Source organism: Cynoglossus semilaevis, chromosome W (assembly GCF_000523025.1).
Source record: "Cynoglossus semilaevis isolate Cse_v1.0 chromosome W, Cse_v1.0, whole genome shotgun sequence".
Lineage (NCBI taxonomy): Eukaryota > Metazoa > Chordata > Actinopteri > Pleuronectiformes > Cynoglossidae > Cynoglossus > Cynoglossus semilaevis.
Window position 1 is genome coordinate 5,664,406 of NC_024327.1, and position 19,608 is coordinate 5,684,013.

The 19,608-nt window shown below is 43.8% G+C and overlaps 1 protein-coding gene across 13 annotated transcripts in view; it reads left to right on the forward strand.

The window, feature by feature from the left end:
* Positions 1 to 19,528, forward strand: part of LOC103397032 (myotubularin-related protein 3-like) — a 28,610-nt gene extending 9,082 nt beyond the window's left edge. For 11 of the 13 annotated variants that reach the window (XM_025052860.1, XM_025052866.1, XM_025052871.1 and 8 more), the window contains 17 exons: positions 6,439 to 6,521; positions 6,868 to 7,034; positions 7,119 to 7,215; positions 7,806 to 7,919; positions 9,102 to 9,292; positions 9,635 to 9,766; positions 10,242 to 10,353; positions 12,619 to 12,814; positions 12,937 to 13,122; positions 13,357 to 13,527; positions 14,606 to 14,751; positions 15,105 to 15,360; positions 15,449 to 16,702; positions 16,788 to 16,898; positions 16,979 to 17,067; positions 17,630 to 17,656; positions 18,729 to 19,528. In XM_025052860.1, the coding sequence (XP_024908628.1) occupies positions 6,439 to 6,521; positions 6,868 to 7,034; positions 7,119 to 7,215; positions 7,806 to 7,919; positions 9,102 to 9,292; positions 9,635 to 9,766; positions 10,242 to 10,353; positions 12,619 to 12,814; positions 12,937 to 13,122; positions 13,357 to 13,527; positions 14,606 to 14,751; positions 15,105 to 15,360; positions 15,449 to 16,702; positions 16,788 to 16,898; positions 16,979 to 17,067; positions 17,630 to 17,656; positions 18,729 to 18,894 (3,498 nt within the window). In that variant the 3' untranslated portion in view covers positions 18,895 to 19,528. Of the gene's footprint in view, positions 1 to 6,438; positions 6,522 to 6,867; positions 7,035 to 7,118; positions 7,216 to 7,805; positions 7,920 to 9,101; positions 9,293 to 9,634; positions 9,767 to 10,241; positions 10,354 to 12,618; positions 12,815 to 12,936; positions 13,123 to 13,356; positions 13,528 to 14,605; positions 14,752 to 15,104; positions 15,361 to 15,448; positions 16,703 to 16,787; positions 16,899 to 16,978; positions 17,068 to 17,629; positions 17,766 to 18,728 lie in introns of all 13 variants that reach the window. The other 2 variants (XR_003048833.1, XM_025052869.1) reach the window with 2 other exon arrangements.
* Positions 19,529 to 19,608: the final 80 nt, after the last annotated feature.

Sequence of the window (19,608 nt, forward strand, 5' to 3'; positions counted from 1 at the left end):
TCAGGATACCAAAACATTTTGGACAATTCCATGCTCCCAACCTTGTGGGAACAGTTTGGAGCGGGCCCCTCTTCCAACATGACTGTGCACCAGTGCACAAAGCAAGGTCCATAAAGACATGGATGACAGAGTCTGGTGTGGATGAAATTGACTGGCCTGCACAGAGTCCTGACCTGGAACCCATAGAACACCTTTGGGATGAATTAGAGCGTAGACTGAGAGCCCAGGCCTTCTCGACCGACATCAGTGTGTGACCTCACCAATGCGCTTTTGGAAGAATGGTCAAAAATTTCTATAAACACTCTCCTCAACCTTGTGGACAGTCTTCCCAGAAGAGTTGAAGTAGCTGCAAAAGGTGGACCGACATCATATTGAACTCTGGGTTAAGAATGGGATGGCACTTCAGTTCATAGTATGAGTCAAGGCAGGTGAGCGAATACTTTTGGTAATATAGTGTATGTGTATATAACTATCATGGTCTCTTTTTTATGACCATAAGTATACGAAAAAGATTATAGTCATGCCTGGCACTGAAACTGGGTTGACATGTGTCCACATATTCATGTTTGCATTTCAGCACCAGTTGTGCAAATGCGTCTCTTCCTGTCACAACACATTGTCTGCCCTGCTGTCTGCAATGGGCCACATGCACATGCTAAGGCCTGAGTTACACTACAGTGTCTGGAGGGATTCCATGAGAAAGAACTATCTTTACGTGGCTCAGATAAGAAACACAGATAGACCCACAGGACAGAGAGATAAAGAGAAATGGGGAAAAGTTTAGCTTTACAGGTTAATTTGTCCAGCAAAAGTTTAGTGTAATTCCAGAGAAAGCAGATTCAAAATAAGTTATTTTGGTTGTTGAGAAAACAACCAAAATGTTTTAAGCAGGTTTTGTCTCAAATTAATTTGTTTTAGTGTTTATTTGAAATTGTTTTTCTAATTTTATAGTTGCATGTGTAAGTTACACATTTCATTATAAATAAAAAGTGATTTGTTTAATTGTTTTGACATTTGTTTTGTACAAAAAACGTGCATTAGCAACCACACTTGATGGTATACATGTAATATGGTAACATCAGTGTTGTAATACAGTACTTGTTATTCTTATAATGTGGTTAGTATCTGAAATATGATTCAGCTGATATAATGGGGTCAGACAGAAGACTAGTCCATTTGGTTAGACTGCCCTGTTGCAGTGAGAGCAGGACAGTTGTAAAATGATGGGTCAAGTGCTAAAGGAAAACACCCAGTGTTATTTCACTTCCTTCTCTATAAAATGTCTTTACCTGTTTTAAATGTTAATAACATTACATTTTTAGTGCTGATTCTCATCCCAGCGGCTTCATACTCAGCTGCAAACCACCCTAGTGCATGCTGCAGGTCCTGGCTCAAAGAAGCCAACAAGGCAACAACAAGGCACAGTGAACCAGGCTTCTGCTCCTGTCGTACAGGGAACGTACAGCCCTTATCAGAGGGCCTCTGACCCCATACTCCCGGAGCACCCCCCACAGGATACCACTGGGGACGTGGTTGAAAACCGTCTCCATCCAGAGACTTGAGGTACTCAGGGCGGCTCTCATCCACCCCCGGCACCCTGCCACCAAGTAGCTTCTTGACCACCTCGGTGACTTCAGTGCAGGAGATGGGTGGGTTAGCCACCGGGTCCTCAGCCTCTGCTTCCTCTGCGGAAGGCGTGTCAGTGGGATTGAGGAGCTCCTTGAAGTATTCCTTCCACTGCCTGACAACATCCCCAGTCGAGGACAACAGCTCCCCACATCCACTGTAAACAGTATTGGCGGGAAACTGCGTTCCCTTCCTAAGGAGCCGGACGGTTTCCCTGAACTTTTCCCACACCCGAGCTGCAGTCCGCTTGGCCTGCTTGTACCTGTCAGCTGTCTCAGGAGCCCCCCGAACCAACCAGGCTCGATAGGACTCTTTCTTTTGTTTGATGGCCTCCCTTACCTCTGGTGTCCACCACCAGGTTCGGGGAGTGCCGCCGCGACAGGCACCAAAGGATGGATCCTCACAGACTGCGGCCTATCTGACAGAAAGTCCAGGACCCAGTTGCAGAGGGTAGAGCGTACATAGGAGTCCTTCTCCTCTAAGTGGGTGAGGGTTGTGTGAACTACAGAGGAGATGGCGTCCTCTGTGGAACTGTTGTTCCTGTATGCATACTGGTGCGGGTCCTCAGTGACATCGATGGAGTCCTTAATGCGGGCCATGACCAGTCTTTCGAAGCACTTCATGACTATCGGGGTGAGGGCTACCGGCCGATAGTCATTCAGGCCTGTCACTGTGAACGCTTTGGGGATAGGGATGATTGTGGCAGTCTTTAGAGAGGTGGGGATTGTCGCCTGTTGGAGGGAGGTATTGAAGATGTCTGTCAGTACCTCCGTCAGCTGGTGTGCGCAGTCCCTTAGCAGCCGCCCAGGGATGTTGTCGGGACCAGCAGCTTTATGTGGGTTGATCCTTTGGAGGGTCCTCCTCACCTCTGCTGCGGTCACACTAAGCGGCTCTTCTCCTGGTGGAGGGGTAAGCCTGGTGCTGGGGGGATGTTCGGATCGTTGAAGCGGGCGTAGAATCTGTTGAGAGCGTTGGGAAGAGAGGGGGCATTGTGCATCTCTGGTGTTATAATCTGTGATGCACTTGATTCCCCTCCACATACTCCGCGGATCGCTGGACGAGAAGTGACCCTGGGTCTTCTGGGCGTATGCGGCTTTGGCCCTCTTCACACCGGCGTTCAACTTTCTCCTTGCCGCTCCGAGTGCGACTCTGTCAACGGACCTGAAAGCAGCATCCCTGGCTTTCAGCAGAGACCTGACCTCTGCATTCAGCCAGGGTTTCAAGTTAGGATAATCGATTACAGTTCGGGTGATGGTTACATCCTCTGCACACCTACCTATGTATCCAAGGACAGCAGTTGTGTAGTCCTCCAAGTCCACCTTCATGGACAGCTGCTTCCCTGAAGATCTGCCAGTCCGTGCGCTGGAAACAGTCCTGCAGCATGGGGGCAGCATCACTGGGCCACACGGTGATGGTCCTCTGTGTGGGTGCGTGGCGTCTGAACAGGGGGCGATAGACAGGCACCAGCATGATGGAGATGTGGTCGGAGAAACTCCGGGGTGGGGGACGGCTCTGTATGCGTCTCACTATTGGTGTACACAAGGTCCAGCGTGTTATCTCCCCATGTCGGTATGTTGACATGCTGGTAGAATTTAGGCAGGGTGTCTGTCAGGTTTACGTGATTGAAATCCATGCAACCACGTAGAATGCGGAGCGAGCTGATGTTAGCGTGCAGCTCTGTTAGCGCTATGTTAGCCTTAGCACCCCTAGCATCCGGCGGGATCCGGCGGGAACAGCGACAATAAACACCACCGTAAACCCGGTGGGAGATAATGTGGTTGGCATTTGTGCAATTTGTACACCAACCATTGTTGATATAGACGCATAGTCCGCCTCCAAGGGTTTTCCCTGACGACCATCGATGTGGAAAGCTGGATCCGGCATCCAGTCTTTTAGCTAAAGCATTGTACAGTTCCTCATCTCACGATAAACCTCCAGCCTCAGTCGGAGCAGATCCATTTTGTTGTTCAGTGAACAGACATTGGACAGGAACAGAGACGGGATCGGCATTAGCCTTTAGCTTAGCCAGTAGCCCGCCCCACTTGCCCCTCTTCTGCTTCCGCGCGCACCACTTACGCACACTGCCGTGAACTGCCGTGAACGGTGTTCTCAGGAGCTGCAGTCTGCCCAGCAAGGCCCTGAGTCCGAGCCCGATGGTTGTGGTTGTTGTTGTCGTTGAGCTCGTCGAGCCCGTGGCCGGACCATCCCTTAAATTTAAGATTTCTGTTTGGCCGTAACTTAGACGCTTGTTTACACAAGCAAAACGGTTAGAGTTGGCCTCGGAAGCAACTGAAAAGGCACTTAAAAAGTACTCGACGTCGGGAGCACGAGAAGCCGATGCGCATCTATGCACCGCCATCCTGTTGAGGACAGCTTTCACTTCCTGTGTTACTCATGGATTGTTATTAGGGTAACACCGTACAGTCTTTGCAGGGGCAACCACATCCATACAGAAATTGAGATAATTAGGCGGTGGGTAGCTCCCTCGATGTCCTCATCATCTGGACTCAGTAGTACATCCCAGTCTGTGCTGTCAAGGCAGTCTCTCAGTTCATCCTCAGCTTCAGGAGTCCATCTCCCGATGAAGCGTTTGACAATCGGCTGCCTTTGGACCAAAGGGGTGTACTGTGGCTGGACGTGAACCAGGTTATGGTCAGACTTGCCCAGAGGGGGCAGGGCACTGACTCTGTATGCTGCAGAGCGACCAGAAGGCTGCTGCCATCAGCATCAGCGCCATCTTAACACAAAACACACAGATTGAGAGTCTGTTAACAGCCAGCCCCGGAATGTTGATGGCAGCCAGATTAGGAATGTAGATTAAGTCAGGAATCCATTTGTGGCAGCTGGAACATCCGGAATGTATTCATCCTTCTCAGAGACTGAAAATTGTCGCACATTATTATGCATCTCTGTGACTGTCTCTCCTTTTTTTTGGATAGAGTTGTTGTTTGCGAGGTTTCAGTGAGTATCAGCAGATCTGCACGGTGTGGAGTGATTCACTGTAAATGATATATCTGAATATCTGTTGTTTGTACCCGTCTGCCTAACAGTAGGTGCTGGACTTAAGTCATTGTGATTGGAAAAAAAGTATGTAGTGAAAAAAAAACAAACTTAAGCTTCTCAACAGTGGTTACTGTTGATTTATTTTCCTCTTATGTTGAAGTCATAGCACATGACGTCTGTATTGTTTTCTCTTTGTATGATGTTTGATCAAAGATAAGACAGTTGTCTGGGCAAAAGAGGAAGAAGTTTAGATGTAAGCTCTATGATATATTTTACTTGGGGTTTTTTGTGTTACCATAAGCAAATGTAAGATATAATTTGGGGAGGTTAAGTAAAAAAATCTATGCATGGCAAGAAATACAACAATTGGTTCGAATAAATATATGAAAATAATCAAACTTACAGTATTACGTGGAAATCAAGTGCCCTATCTAAGTTCAGTAATTAAAAAAGTCCTTCATATGTCTCACCTGGTAAAGTCGTACCACTGCAGTGTTGTCTGCACAAACTTTCTGTGAAATCACATTTTATCCTGATGCCACTAATGACTTAAAATTTTCTTACTACCTTCATTATCATTTAATTCAACTGGCACAGATACCCAAAGATGAAAAAAATTAACTTAATTCTGGTTCCATTACTTTCTCTTTTATATTATTCCACAGTTCAAGCTTCCTATACCATTAAATGCATCCACTCTCTATTAAACCCATTGGTTAAATCCTGTGATGTTCCATGACATTGGTATAAGAAAAATCAATAATTTCATCTTACTTCACTATACTTTCAGAAAGTATACTTCAGGGACAATTTTGTCCCAACAAAGTTTTGTTTTATACCCCCTGGTACAACGATGTGGCCAGGTGTTTTTAGAATGTTCAGCTTGCAGCTACATTTCTTGTTGTCCATGTTTTCTCAACCACGACTGTAGTTGTGAAAGACCAACATAAGATCATTCAACGTTAGATCAACAATGCTAAAACAAGTGTTTATTAGCCACCTGCGCTACAAACAAAACCAAGGAAGACATAGATTCACTGCCTCAATTAACCATTGTCTCTCTGCTCTAGTGTAACAGTGATAAATGTAGCATCAATCACTACATTATATTACATTACTTTATTGCACATGAATTGATCTGACTGGTCTCTTTGGAGGTAACAGACTCAGAGCTGCTGAGCTTTTGTCTCTTCGTCATCTGCAGCCTAAACTGTTCCTGCTTCAGCTCAGAGGAAATAAACAACATGGTCTCTCTAACATTACTGCTGACTTTATGTACGTGCTGTAATTTACCAGCACTTGTTTATATTGTTCATTATGGGGGACGTAGAACAGTAAGTGTAAATTAAGGATTTGGATACATTTCAATTAAAATTAATACATGGATCAACATTGTAGTATAACAGTTCATGAAACAAATTATATGCATGACGTTCCCTTTAGTTTTAAGCTAACATTATTTACTTTAACAACACTGGTTTTCACTCAGTATGTCTCACTCAATCTACTGACTGCATGGGTTTGTTTGCAGTGTTGTTGAAGCTACATCTGCAAAATAAAATTGCCATAATCTTTTTTTAAAGCAATTCAGTTTTTACAGCTTACTCATAACTGATTATCCAATCAGGATGCAAACGCTGAACAATTCTCCCTATTTTGGGGTCAACAAATAGATAATATTTTACTATGTAATACAATATTTTGTGTCAGTTAATATGTATAATATTAAAACTAAGCATATGGGTGCTACTGTAGATTCATGATTTCTGTATGTTTGTGGAAATAATCTGTCTTCTGTTTTCTTTGAAGGTTCCCCTTCAGCTTATAGAAAGTGTGGAATGCAGGGATATGTTCCAGCTTCATCTTACTTGTAAGGACTGCAAAGTAGTCAGGTACGTCCGACACCCAAGTTCAGAAAGCGCAGAAACTTGGTTCACACTTTTTTTTTTTTTTTTTTTTTTTTTTTTAACATCCACAAAAAACATAAATATTCCAGTAGTACGCTGTTGTGGTGGAGGATATTGAGGATATAGATTATATTTGGTGTGTGTCATGTCAGATTGTGGAGTTGCCACCTATCTCAAAGTATGTAATTTCAGGAAATGTGTGTCATACTTTAGTGCTTACAATTAGACAGGTATTTATTTAACTCTCGGGTATTCAAGCAAGTTTCTACAGCCACTCAGCATTATAATATTTCAAGTTTAACACATTTTTGTTTTTTTGTTGCATTTTCAGGTGTCAGTTTTCCACATTTGAGCAGTGTCAGGAATGGCTAAAACGCCTCAGTGTTGTGGTCCGCCCCCCATCCCGCCTAGAGGACCTCTTCTCCTTCGCCTTTCACGCCTGGTGCATGGAGGTGTATGCTGGTGAGAAGGAGCAGCACGGCGAGCTGTGCAGACCAGGTATGGTACTAGACTCTGTGTAGCCCCACAGAGTCCCAGCTCTGCATCACTGTCATCTTATCAGGATCTCTGCTCTCTCTGAAGGTGAACATGTGATCTCCTGGTTCAAGAATGAGGTGGAGAGGATGAGCTTTGACACTCAAAATGCCTGGAGGATGTCAGACATCAACAGCAAGTTCAGGTAAAAACAGATTTTCATGCAGGATACGTGACCTACCGCTGTGTTGATTTTTCATTACTCTGAATGTGAATAGGATCTGCCTTTTGCTTTCATTGCCCGGAGTGTATGTGTTGGGTGTCTATGTGTATGTATTAGACCAGGGATGTCCACAGTTTTTCGGCTTGGGAGCTACTTTTCAAATGACTGGGGTAAAGTGATCTACCTACATTGAAAACTATAAATATATATTTACTACTTTGATTAAAAGAAGTAAATAGAAGTTAAATATAATTAAATTAATCATTTTTAATTTTTTTATTTCTTTAAATGTAATTGCTCAGGATCTACCAGCACTCCCTTTGAGATCTACTGGTAGATCCCAATCTACCATTAGACAGTGTGTATTGTACACACTCAGTGCTCTGCCTGTGTGGATTAGATATCTGTGGAAAGTTTGTAGAACCATTGGCCCCCAATTTCACCCCGGTTCTAACTCACTCTCTCCCTCTCTTTCATTTTCTCTCACTCTCTCTCACTCTGCCCCTCTCTATCTATCTTTTCTTGTTGTGTTAACATGCTACTCTTTCTGTACTATTTCTCTGCTCTGCAAGACTTTGCCCCAGCTATCCTCAGCAGCTCTTGGTGCCAGCCTGTATCACTGACAAGGAGTTGGAAAATGTGGCAGCCTTCCGCTCCTGGAAGAGGTTTCCTGCTGTGGTTTATAGGTTGGTGTTTTTTTTTTCCTCCCTCAGCTCTACCAATCGGCGGCCTAGCTGTTTTACCACCCCCGACTGACGAATACAATCATTTTTTGATCATTGTTTTTGAATTGTATTGAACAAGTTGATCTAACTATCTAAAGTTAGTTTTCTCTGGGCAGTTTTTCCTGATTTACTTCTGTTCATAAAGTGTCACCACCATCCATACTGAAAGATTCTTGCTATGTTTTGATCTGGGTCATGGCACCAGTTGAAAGATTATTGGTATAATCAGTCCAATGCATCATCAGAGATGTGCACTTTTATACCTGTTTGGAGGGAGTGGCTTTCAACTTCCTGGGTTATTTAAATGTTGTAGGCCAATGGAAGAGGTTAGGACTCTTGTGGCCAATCATATTATTGTTATTGTCCTGGTAGCTGACAATTGTTGTGTCTGCAGTCGCCACTACGTGGTGCTGCTGCTCCATGATTCAGCAGTGTTGGAGGACATGTTTATGAAGCTTTTGTCACTGAGCAAGGTGTTATTACAAGGAAGTGGACGGAGCCTTGGGGTCCGCCAACAACAGGGGGTTATGTGGATCAAAAGGAGTGGATGGATCTGGGGTTCCCTGTAAGGATATGGATTGGGCGTCTCCCATTGTTCCCAGGGAGTAGAGGTGTTTTGGAACAACAGGGAGTCACCTGGAGAGTTGGTGTGAAGAGAATTTAGGAGAAATTCTCTTTGAATGTGTGAGGCTATGTGAGTGTGTGTGCTTGGGAAGGCCTCTGGTGTCTTGGCAGCTTCCTGCTTTCAGACTCAAATGTGAAAACCATTGAAATCTAACAATACTACAGACTTAACTTTCGAAAATGTGGTTGTTTTATTTCCCCAATACAATGCTTCCAGGGATGATTTTTTTTTTTTAAAAAAAGTTCTCTCACACGAAGGCTACAATTTGCTTTGTAATGAGAGCTAATTTTGTATAGAAATGTAAGATAAATGTTGTTCAACAAAGATTACATCTACAGATTTAGGTTTACATAAAATAATGATGCACCAGCTCGCTAGTAAAAAGTTAAAAACATTCTAACTGCACCAATAGCAGTGCCAACAAAAGAAGTAGCTGTAAGATTATGTCACTGAAGGACCAACTTGTGGCTGTGAACAGAGTGACTATATATCTGCCTCCCGACCCACTCATCATACAGGCACATCAGCACAGGGGCTGTCATCGCCCGCTGTGGCCAACCTGAGGTCAGCTGGTGGGGCTGGAGGAATGCAGATGACGAGCATCTGGTCCAGTCCATCGCCAAGGCCTGTGCCGTCAACAGTAGTCCCCACAAACATGTCCAGAACAGCAGCTACACCAATGGCTCAGATCTGCCTGACACAGAATTTGGTGAGAGCTCATTACCCCAACCCACCCAACACCCATACACACAAACACACGCACACACCTGCCTTCACGCTCACGTGAACAAATTGTTTTTCATACCAATGTTTTGTCATCTGCACTAGGTTGCAGCAGACAGTTTTGTGCAAGCCGATGTGTTGTGACCTGTATGAGGTTCATTGAGTTTTCACTAACTATTGATGTCAAACAATTGCCTGTGATTAATTAGTCTGAGTGGCATTTACATGAGGCTTTGTGTTTTTTTAAACCTCTAACAGTAACATTTGTCAAAACCATCCATCCATGAATGAATTTTACCATCTTTGTCTTGTCTTGTGTTTGTATCAGAGTCCTCCATGACCAACAGCACTGAGGTGGAGACACTGGTCATCCAGCCTCACAAGTTACTTATTTTGGATGCCAGGTCTTATGCTGCCGCTGTTGCAAACAGGGCCAAGGGGGGAGGCTGTGAATGTCCAGGTACAGCCTACCAAAGAAGGCATATACTGTATAAAAAATGGACAAATGTAACCAAACTGTGGTTGTCAGGTGAAATCTGAAGAGCTGTACCTGTTATTAAAGCAACTAGGCCTAAACGAAAGTTTAATTTAATATAAAAAATGTTATACTTTTGATCATATGATTCAGGTCTTCTCTAATTTAATATGCATTTAGTTTTGTGTATGACAGTCCAATTTTTTAAATCACATCTGTACCTGACACTTTTGTATTGTACTACATAGCTATCCCTTCAAATAGGCTAGGTTTGCATGGTCAAGCTTACAAGTGCACAAAGTTGTTTATAGGAGGTGCATCAAATTTGCCATATGTCTTTACATACTGTATAAATAAACACACTGACATTCAGGCTAATGTAATCTGGGGCTCATTACCTTTTACTTTTTTTCTAATGTTACAAATTATTGTTAATACTATTGATTTGGTCCTTTTACAGAATACTATCCCAATTGTGAGGTGGTGTTTATGGGCATGGCCAACATTCACTCGATCCGCAAGAGTTTCCAATCTCTAAGTTTCCTCTGCACCCAGATGCCTGATCCAGCCAAGTATGTTTTTTATTCCTTCTGTGCCTCCAGCAGTGCCTTCATCCTCCTCCCCTCATAACTTCACAGCTGTGCTGGCTCAAACTATTAAATGCAAATCTCTGGTGCTTTGCTGTTGTAAAATTGTGTGCTGTGTTAAATTGTTACATGAAGATCACCGTAACGGACCCCAGACGGGGTTTGTAAGGTGATGGTCTCCTTACATCACTTCATTAATCCTAAACTTCTATTCCCATTTTATAAATTGTTTATAAAACCATAAAGTAACAATGCTGGGCAGGCATGAATGCAAACAGTGGGCACCCCTGATCATTTTCAAGATTTTCCTTTATGGATCATTGGTTGTTTGGAACAGCAATTTCAATTAAATATATCATAGAACACATAAAACACAGCGATATTTAAGAAGTGAAATGAAGTTTATAGGATTTACAGAAAGTGTGCAATAATTACTTAAGTAAGTAAAAGTAGGCAGGTGCATAAATTTGGGCACCCTTGTTGTTTTATTGATTTGAATACCTTTAGCACTATTATTGGAACACAAAATTTGTTTGGTAAGCTCATTGACCCTTGACCTACATACACAGGTGAAGCCAATCATGAGAAAGGGTATTTAAGGTGGCCAGTTTCCACAAGGTGTTCTCCTGTTTGCATCTTCTCTGAAGACTGGCAACATGGGAGCCTCAAAACAACTGTCAAATGACCTGAAAACAAAGATTGTTCAACATCATGGTTTAGGGGAAGGATACAAAAAGCTAGCTCAGAGATTTCAGCTGTCAGTTTCCACTGTGAGGAACATAGTGAGGAAATGGAAGACCACAGGCACAGTTCTAGTTAAGGCCCGTAGTGGAAAACCTCAGATAAGCAGAGGCGAAGGATGGTGAGAACAGTCAAACTCAACCCACAGACCAGCTCCAAAGACCTACAACATGATCTTGCTGCAGATGGTGTCACTGTGCATTGTTCAACTATTCAGTGCACTTTGCACAAGGACATGCTGTATGGGAGAGTAATGCGGCAGAAGCCTTTTCTGCACCCATGCCACAAAAAGAGTCGCTTGAGGTATGCTAAAGCACATTTGGACAAGCCGGCTTCATTTTGGAATAAGGTGCTGAGGACTGATGAAACTAAAATTGAGTTATTTGGACATAACAAGGGGCGGTATGCATGGCGGAAGAAGAACACAGCATTCCAAGACAAACACTTGCTACCCTCAGTTAAATTTGATGGTCGTTCCATCATGCTGTGGGGCTGTGTGGCCAGTGCAGGTACTGGCAATCTTGTTAAAGTTGAAGGTCGCATGGATTCCAGTCAGTATCAGCAAAGTCTTGCGAACAATGTTCAAGAATCAGTGACAAAGTTGAAGTTGCGCCGGGGCTGGATACTTCAACAAGACAACGACCCTAAACCCCGCTCAAATTCTACCAAAGTATTCATGCAGAGGAACAAGTACAATGTTCTGGAATGGCCATCTCAGTCCCCAGACCTGAATATCATTGAAAATCTGTGGTCTGTTTTAAAGCGGGCTGTCCATGCTCAGAAACCATCAAACCTGACTGAACTGGAGATGTTTTGTAAAGAAGAATGGTCAAAAATACCTTCAACCAGAATCCAGACCCTCATTGGAAGAGGAGGCTGTTATTTCTGCAAAAGGAGGATCTACTAAATATTGATGTAATTTTTCTGTTGGGGTGCCCAAATTTATGCACCTGCCTACTTTTGTTTAAGTAATTATTGCACACTTTCTGTAAATCCTATAAACTTCATTTCACTTCTTAAATGTCACTGTGTTTGTTTGCTATATATTTAATTGAAATTGCTGTTCCGAACAACCAATGATCCATAAAGGAAAATCTTGAAAATGATCAGGGCTGCCCAAACTTTTTCATACCACTGTACTATCCAGAGGACGAACTAAAGACAGTTCTATCAGATGATGTTCTGTGGCCTGATGGACATTCAGGGTAGTTTCTTTATTTATAAGTGCTAATATGCTAACTTATTTGTATCCACTGCCAACTTTTGTTTTATTGTACTATTATTAGCAAACCGCCATGATTTCATTTTATATCAGGAGTCATCAGTAACTGCTTTGTGCAAGGAGTACTAGGTAATGCAATTTGTTGTGTTTTCTTTTGAGTCTGTTGGATTCTTGATGAAAGTGGTTTCTGGGGAAAATCTGTTCCAGTAACTGTTGGTTACATATTTATGAACTAATTGTTAAATGAATATAAGGTTGTCTGATGATTTTTATATTTTTGCGTTTAGCTGGCTTTCTGCACTGGAGAGCACTAAGTGGCTGCAGCATCTGTCTCTGCTGCTAAAGGCAGCACTGCTTGTGGTCAATGCAGTAGATCGAGACCACAGACCTGTCCTGGTGCACTGCTCTGACGGCTGGGACCGCACACCTCAAATCGTTGCTTTGTCCAAACTACTGCTAGACCCGTATTACCGCACTGTTGAGGTAAAGAGAAAGTAATGAGACAAACTTTGTTTGCAGTGCAGTAAAAAGGACTAATAAAATGCAAAACTACAATAGAATGAACTAAGGTTTAGCTTGTAATCACCTGTGCCATCTTTGCGCAGGGCTTTCAGGTTTTGGTGGAAACCGATTGGTTGGACTTTGGTCACAAGTTTGCAGACCGCTGTGGCCATGGAGAAAGCTCTGAAGATCTGAACGAGCGCTGCCCTGTCTTCCTACAGTGGCTGGACTCTGTTCACCAGCTTCAGAGGCAGTTTCCCTGTTCCTTTGAGTTTAATGAGGCTTTTCTGGTGAGTAACAGTGGCGAAAATTAAACACCATTATTAAGTTCTCCTTTAAGATCCTAAGATTAGACACTAAAGACATGTTTACGTGGAAAGAAATCATGTTGTCATGATGATTTTCAGGCTGTGATACCAATAAGTGAAGTTTGGGAGTGTTCCTCAAAATTATTTTGTTTGTTTTTTTGTCTGCACATGTGTTTACATGTTTTCTTGTGTGTGTGTGTCTGTGTGATTGCACAGGTGAAGCTAGTTCAGCACACCTACTCCTGTCTTTTTGGCACTTTTTTGTGCAACAGTGGCAAAGAGAGGGAGGATCGACATGTCCAGGAGAGGACCTGCTCTGTCTGGTCACTGTTGAGACCGGCCAACCGCACGCTGAGAAACATGCTGTACTCCTCACACTCGGAAACCGTACGTCTGCTGTTTCTGAAACATTGGCAATTGAAAAACAAACTGAAATCTTCACAAGTCCATCCATCCATTTTCATCCGCTTATCCGTTACCTGGTCGCGGGGGCAGCAGTCTCCACGACCGCCACCCAAATCACACTGCACCGTACCAACACCCCCTAATCTGCGACTCCATGAGCGCCCATCTCACCGATATTGTCAAAACCCAAGTGAAGCAAACTAATTCGGGGCTTGCCATCATTCCGAGTGGATTAACCAAAGAATTCCAACCGTTAAATGTTAGTATTAACAGGGTGTTCAAAGTTAAATTTCGAGCTGCGTGGGAGCATTGAATAACAGAAGGCAAACACACATTCACCAAGACAGGGAGGCAATGCCGTGCGAGTTACGCCACTCTCTGCTAATGGATCGTGGATGCCTGGGCTAAGGCATTGGTCTCAAATGTTTCACGAAGGCCGGCATCATCACTGAACAACTAATTAACAGCAACAAGACTGACTCGGATAAAGACGAGAGGGATCCGGGCTTGTTTTGTTTCGCTTAGTGCGCCTTATAACCCGGTGCGCCTTATGGTCCGAAAAATACGGTACTTCAGTTTCCTTTCACAATCCAAACCATGCAGTTTGGACATTGGGTTTATTTGGTCATAGGAATATGAGTGTGAAGGGTCGATTTTATGTGTGTGGCCCTGTGAGGAACTGGTAACTGTACCCCACCTCACTTGTTGGGATTAAACAGGAGAACATAAATAAAGTTGTTTTAATTCCAAGTTCTAAATTCAAATTTTAACATTAGAATGTTTGGAGGAGAAATACCTCACTGAGTAAAGCATTTGGCAGTCTCTGTAATCATTTGCTAACATGCAGATATCCATGTTAGGTTCCTGATCCAGCTTGTCATTTGATGTACATGTTCAGTATGTTCCTGCTTTTACAAATTATAATATAATATAGCAAGCCTAAAGGGAATGCAAATGCATTTCAAACTATTTAATTCTTGTCTCATTTAGTGGGTAAAAGAACTTACTACTGTATTTGAGTGTATTCTAAATGAGAATGACTAAAGTCTGTTTTTTGCAGGTTCTCCACCCAGTCTGCCACGTGCGCAACCTGATGCTTTGGTCAGCTGTCTATCTGCCCAGCTCTTCCCCCACCACTCTCTCAGATGATTCCTGTGCCCCCTACCCTGTGCCGGGTGCCAACCCACAGGACACTCCACTGGCCAGGTTAGCCTGATGTGTCTCACCTGAGCACCCATTCTTCATTCCACATGCAAGACAATCACAGGTTGGAGGACGCCTACAGCTGGTGACGCCTGGCTTTTCAACTCATCTGCTTAGATGCTTTGCTGTGTTCCAGTCTTCTGTCATACATATAATTTTATTCTCTTGTTCATCTCAAACTTTGTTGTAACGTTGTCGTGAAATCTGTTTGTCCCAATGCTTTGCTCTTGTTTCTTGTGTGCTTAAGACTAACATGAAACATAGATTGAAAGCGCAACATTTAATGTAACTAAGTTGGGTCTCTGTGCATTTCAAATACAGTTTATCCTGTTCATTCTGCTTTGATTCTTTCACAGATATACAAAAACTCGCTCCTTTGACAGCTTGCCCAGTGCCTGTGAGTTAGGACAATCCATGGCTCCGAACCGTCGCTCCAGTGACCCGAACCTAAATGAGAAGTGGCAGGACCACCGGCGCTCTCTGGAAATAAATATTGCAGTGGGGCCTGATGGAGAGGGGAACCAGGATCAGGAGCCGCTGTCTAATGGCGCAGGACTGTACACAGACATGGTGGACTCTGAACTGGACGAGAGCCTGGAGCAAAAGAGCTCAAACACAGAATTGGAACACAAAGCCTCTTTGAGCCCTGAGTCATTGGGAGAGGAAGAAGAGGAAGCAGAGCTGTCTGTGGCAGTAGGCGCATACAGAACAGGAACACGATGCCTCCGTGAGCCCTGAGTCCTTGGGAGATGAAGCAGAGCTGTCTGTGGCAGTAGGTGTGGCTGAGGGCCAAATGCAGAACATTCTTCAGGAAGCCACAAAAAAGGAGGTGGCAGCAGATCAGAGAGAAGACAGTGTTACTGCTGCTGATGTTGTAACCGCTGTTGACAAAGAGTCCGGAAGAGATGAGAAAGTTGGAGAGGAACAGGAATCTACTAAAGTCAATGCATCTGAGATTCTGACCGAGTCAGTTCTTAATGGTCATTGTCCAGAAAGTGACCTCACAGATGGTGCAAAGGACAAGGAAGCTTATATTCTCCCTCCTTTGGTCTCAGAAAGAGCTGAGAAACCTGATAATCAAACAGGCCATGTGACTCAGACACCAGAGGAAGTGGTGACACAAGCTGGTGAGAACTCCAGCATGGAAGAGGAGGTAACACATGGACCTAGTGAGTCCGATTCACCTGAGCACGAGCAGCCTGCAGCTCACAGAACTATAACTAATGGTTTTGTGGACAGGCCGCCTGAAGGGCTGGGTCAGGACCAGGAGGAGATGTGTCCTGACTGTGAACCTGACCAGGGCATCTGTGAGCCAGTGGATAAGAGAGTTTCAGTTTTGGAGAGCTCCACAGAGACTTTAACTGAAGAAGCATGCAGCAGGTTGGAGCACGCCATACAGCCTCCCAGTCTATTGAGCCGACCTCCCTGCATTGACGGCAGGAGTCGGCCGCCCTGCTCTAGGAGAGAGAGGGCAATAGACACAAGTGAGCGCAGCTTAGGCATAACTTTAAACGGGGGCACCAAGAGACCCCCAGTTGGTGCCTTTCAGTCTGCAAGTATTGACCTCGACAGGGATGGCCTTTGTAATGGAGAAAACTCTGAAGGTGAACCCGGGGGAGCTCCTCATTGGCCTGCAGGAAACGGACAGCTGTCCCTGGCGAGCTGTAACTCACTCATTCTCCATCAATGGGGCAGTTGCTCCCAACATCACTGGTGCCACACCATGATGAGCCAGGCCGCCATGAGTCCTGAACAGCCTTCACGCAATCACCTGGATGATGATGGGTTGACACTGCATACTGATGCCATTCAGCAGAGACTAAGGCAGATTGAGGCAGGGCACCAGATGGAGGTGGATACTCTGAAGAAACAGGTGCAGGAGCTATGGAGCCGCCTTGAGATGCAGCAAAACACAGGCTCTCAAAGAATCAACGGTGACATGGGAGACGAAATGGTAAGATGTGGACAAATAGAATATTAAACTGACGTATCTTGTTTCTGGAAGTATGAGCTGATTTTTTCTTTTTCTCTACATGAAGACCTCAATGACAGACTCTGAGTACAACCTGGACCCCAACTGTTTATCGCACTGCAGCACAGAGCTCTTCTCGGTGGCAAGCAGGGAGCAGGTGGACAAGCAGAACACTGAGGTCAGCAGATGAACTTATTGTACAACATTGTTGAGGACAAAAGGAACAAAGCTCTCAAAATAGGGTCTGTTCCATTGCAGGTCACTCGCTGGTACCCTGACCATTTAGCAGCTCAGTGTTATGGCTGTGATAGCAGGTTCTGGCTCGCCACCAGGAAACATCACTGCAGGTAAAAAGTGAGGAACATGAGGCTGATCACTGTTAGAAACAAGTCCTCAGATTCATGAGTTCGTTCTTCATGTGCATGTAGCCAGTGTGAAGTAGCCTAGATTTTACTTTTACTTGATTGTTTTGGTTTGAACTTTTATACCATATAAAGCATGGAAGAAAGAACCAGACCAAGCACTGACCAGTCAGAGGTTAGCTTAAGTTATCAGTTAAAATATTACTACAGTAAAATATATTGGCCTAGACAATAATTTTACTTTTCATAATTTTTTTATAGTTTTCTCATTCTTTCAACTGCTACTTTATTCTGTGGTTTATTCATTTCACAGCTGTCTTATATTTATATTTGCGATTTGGGCTTATGTTGATTCCGTCATAGTATACACCAGTGTAAGAATGCAGACATTTTAAACCTTTTTAAATTAGATTTAAACTTTTATAATGTTGTTGTATACGTATGAAACACTAGTGGTCAACAAAGATTTTGTTACTGTTTGTTTTTATTTTTATTTTCATTGTTCAGACAGTTCTTATCCATTCTCTGCCCCTCTCCTCCTCTACAGCGGCAAAGAGCCTGTCCAGGAGCTCTGGTGAGATCTGGCTCCTCACCACCACCCTCCCCACCCCCACAAGCACCTGCCCTCCACCCCTAGCCTTACCATGTCTTTCTTTCCCTTGGCATACAACCCACCACCCATGGTCTGCTGGTTCCCCTTTAATGTGTTTTAGGTGTCAGCTCAAATTGAATGGAAATCTGTTTTTTTTAATGCATTCACTAAACTGCGTTTTCATTCATTCTTTTGTAGTGGTGGACACTGTGAGCAGGGTGCCGCTAGATAGTCCTCTATCTATGTCTAAATAAACGTACCACTAAATATCAGTATAAGAATTTATCTATATATTTATTTTACTCTCTACTCTCCTCCGATGTCAACACTTTACTTTCAATATCCTTCATATAAGTCCTGGCAGCATGTTGCCCCAGCTCTGTGCATCACTCCACCCAGCATCACAGCAGCATGGTCCTGAATGTCCCTCCTTCGAATGGCTGTTGTGGACAGCAGGAGAATTTAGAAAGAATCAAATATTTGCTTTTTTTTTTGTTGTAATAACCGATAATTTAACTCAGTTACTGCGTTTTTGCATTTGTATTGGTTATTCACTGAAGTATGGGCATGGCCTTACATATACAGTAAATCACAGCATGGATTTTTGCAGCTTTCAGTGTGACCACATGTCCACCGGTGGAAATCTGTGTTCAAACACCTCTGCTAACTCTGTGTTTAGAGAAATCCTCTAGGAAACTGAAACAGAAAAATCATTCAAGGGACCAAACAATTAATGATTTTGAGAAGATCAGTCCCAAAGGCCTCAAACTGTCAATGCCTGGAACACCAGTGATGCCTCACTGCCCTAAGAAAAAGTTGGGTTGCAGCACTTCACACAGATGAAGATGATTGGCACTTAATGTCTGATACGGAAACACAGAGTGAAGGTGTCATAGTGTCACCTTTTGTAGGTGAAAAAGAGAATTGCGACACCAGCAGTTAATATGCACTAGGAGTCAAATGTCCGTTGATTTGAATGTAAACTGGCCCACAAATGATTTAGTGTTTAAGCGTAACGAAGCCGCAGCACTGATGGTCTTATGTCCTCCTGCAGGAACTGTGGTAACGTCTTCTGTGCCAGCTGTTGTGACCAGAAGATTCCAGTGCCAAGTCAGCAGCTGTTCGAGCCTAGCCGCGTCTGCAAGAGCTGCTACGGCAGCCTCCACCTCAGCTCGGTTCCTCTGGACCTGGAGAAACCCATCACAGCCTGCTCCAACTGAGACCCCAGATGACAAGGCAGGCCGGCAGAAAGTTCAGCTGCTGACACAGATGCACTGCTGAAGGAGGGAACAGCAGCTCTACACATAGTGTAGGGTGCATATACAGAAGAGGATGCAGCCATGGTGGAGCTGAGTGGTGTGTGTGTGTGTGTGTGTGCGCGTGTGTGTATTTTTTTTCAATTTCTTTCTATGGTTGTAGGTCAAAAACTCCCACCCAAGTCTGGACAGTCATAGTCATCATTGTTGAGAAGCGTGAAGGGTCTGTACACCCAAAATTATCATTTTAAAACATTACAACAAATGTGGTTTTATACACATACTTGCATTTTATTTACAACAAAAATATAAAGCATATACACTGCTCAAAAAAATAAAGGGAACACTTAAACAACACACTGTAACTCCAAGTCAATCACACTTCTGTGAAATCAAACTGTCCACTTAGGAAGCAACACTTATTGACAATCAATTTCACATGCTGTTGTGCAAATGGAATAGACAACAGGTGGAAATTATAGGCAATTAGCAAGAGACCCCCAATAAAGGAGTGGTTCTGCAGCTGGTGACCACAGACCACTTCTCAGTTCCTATGCTTTCTGGCTAATGTTTTGGTCACTTTTGAATGCGGTGCTTTCATTCTAGTGGTAGCATGAGACGGAGGTTACAACCAACACAAGTGGCTCAGGTAGTGCAGCTCATCCAGGATGGCACATC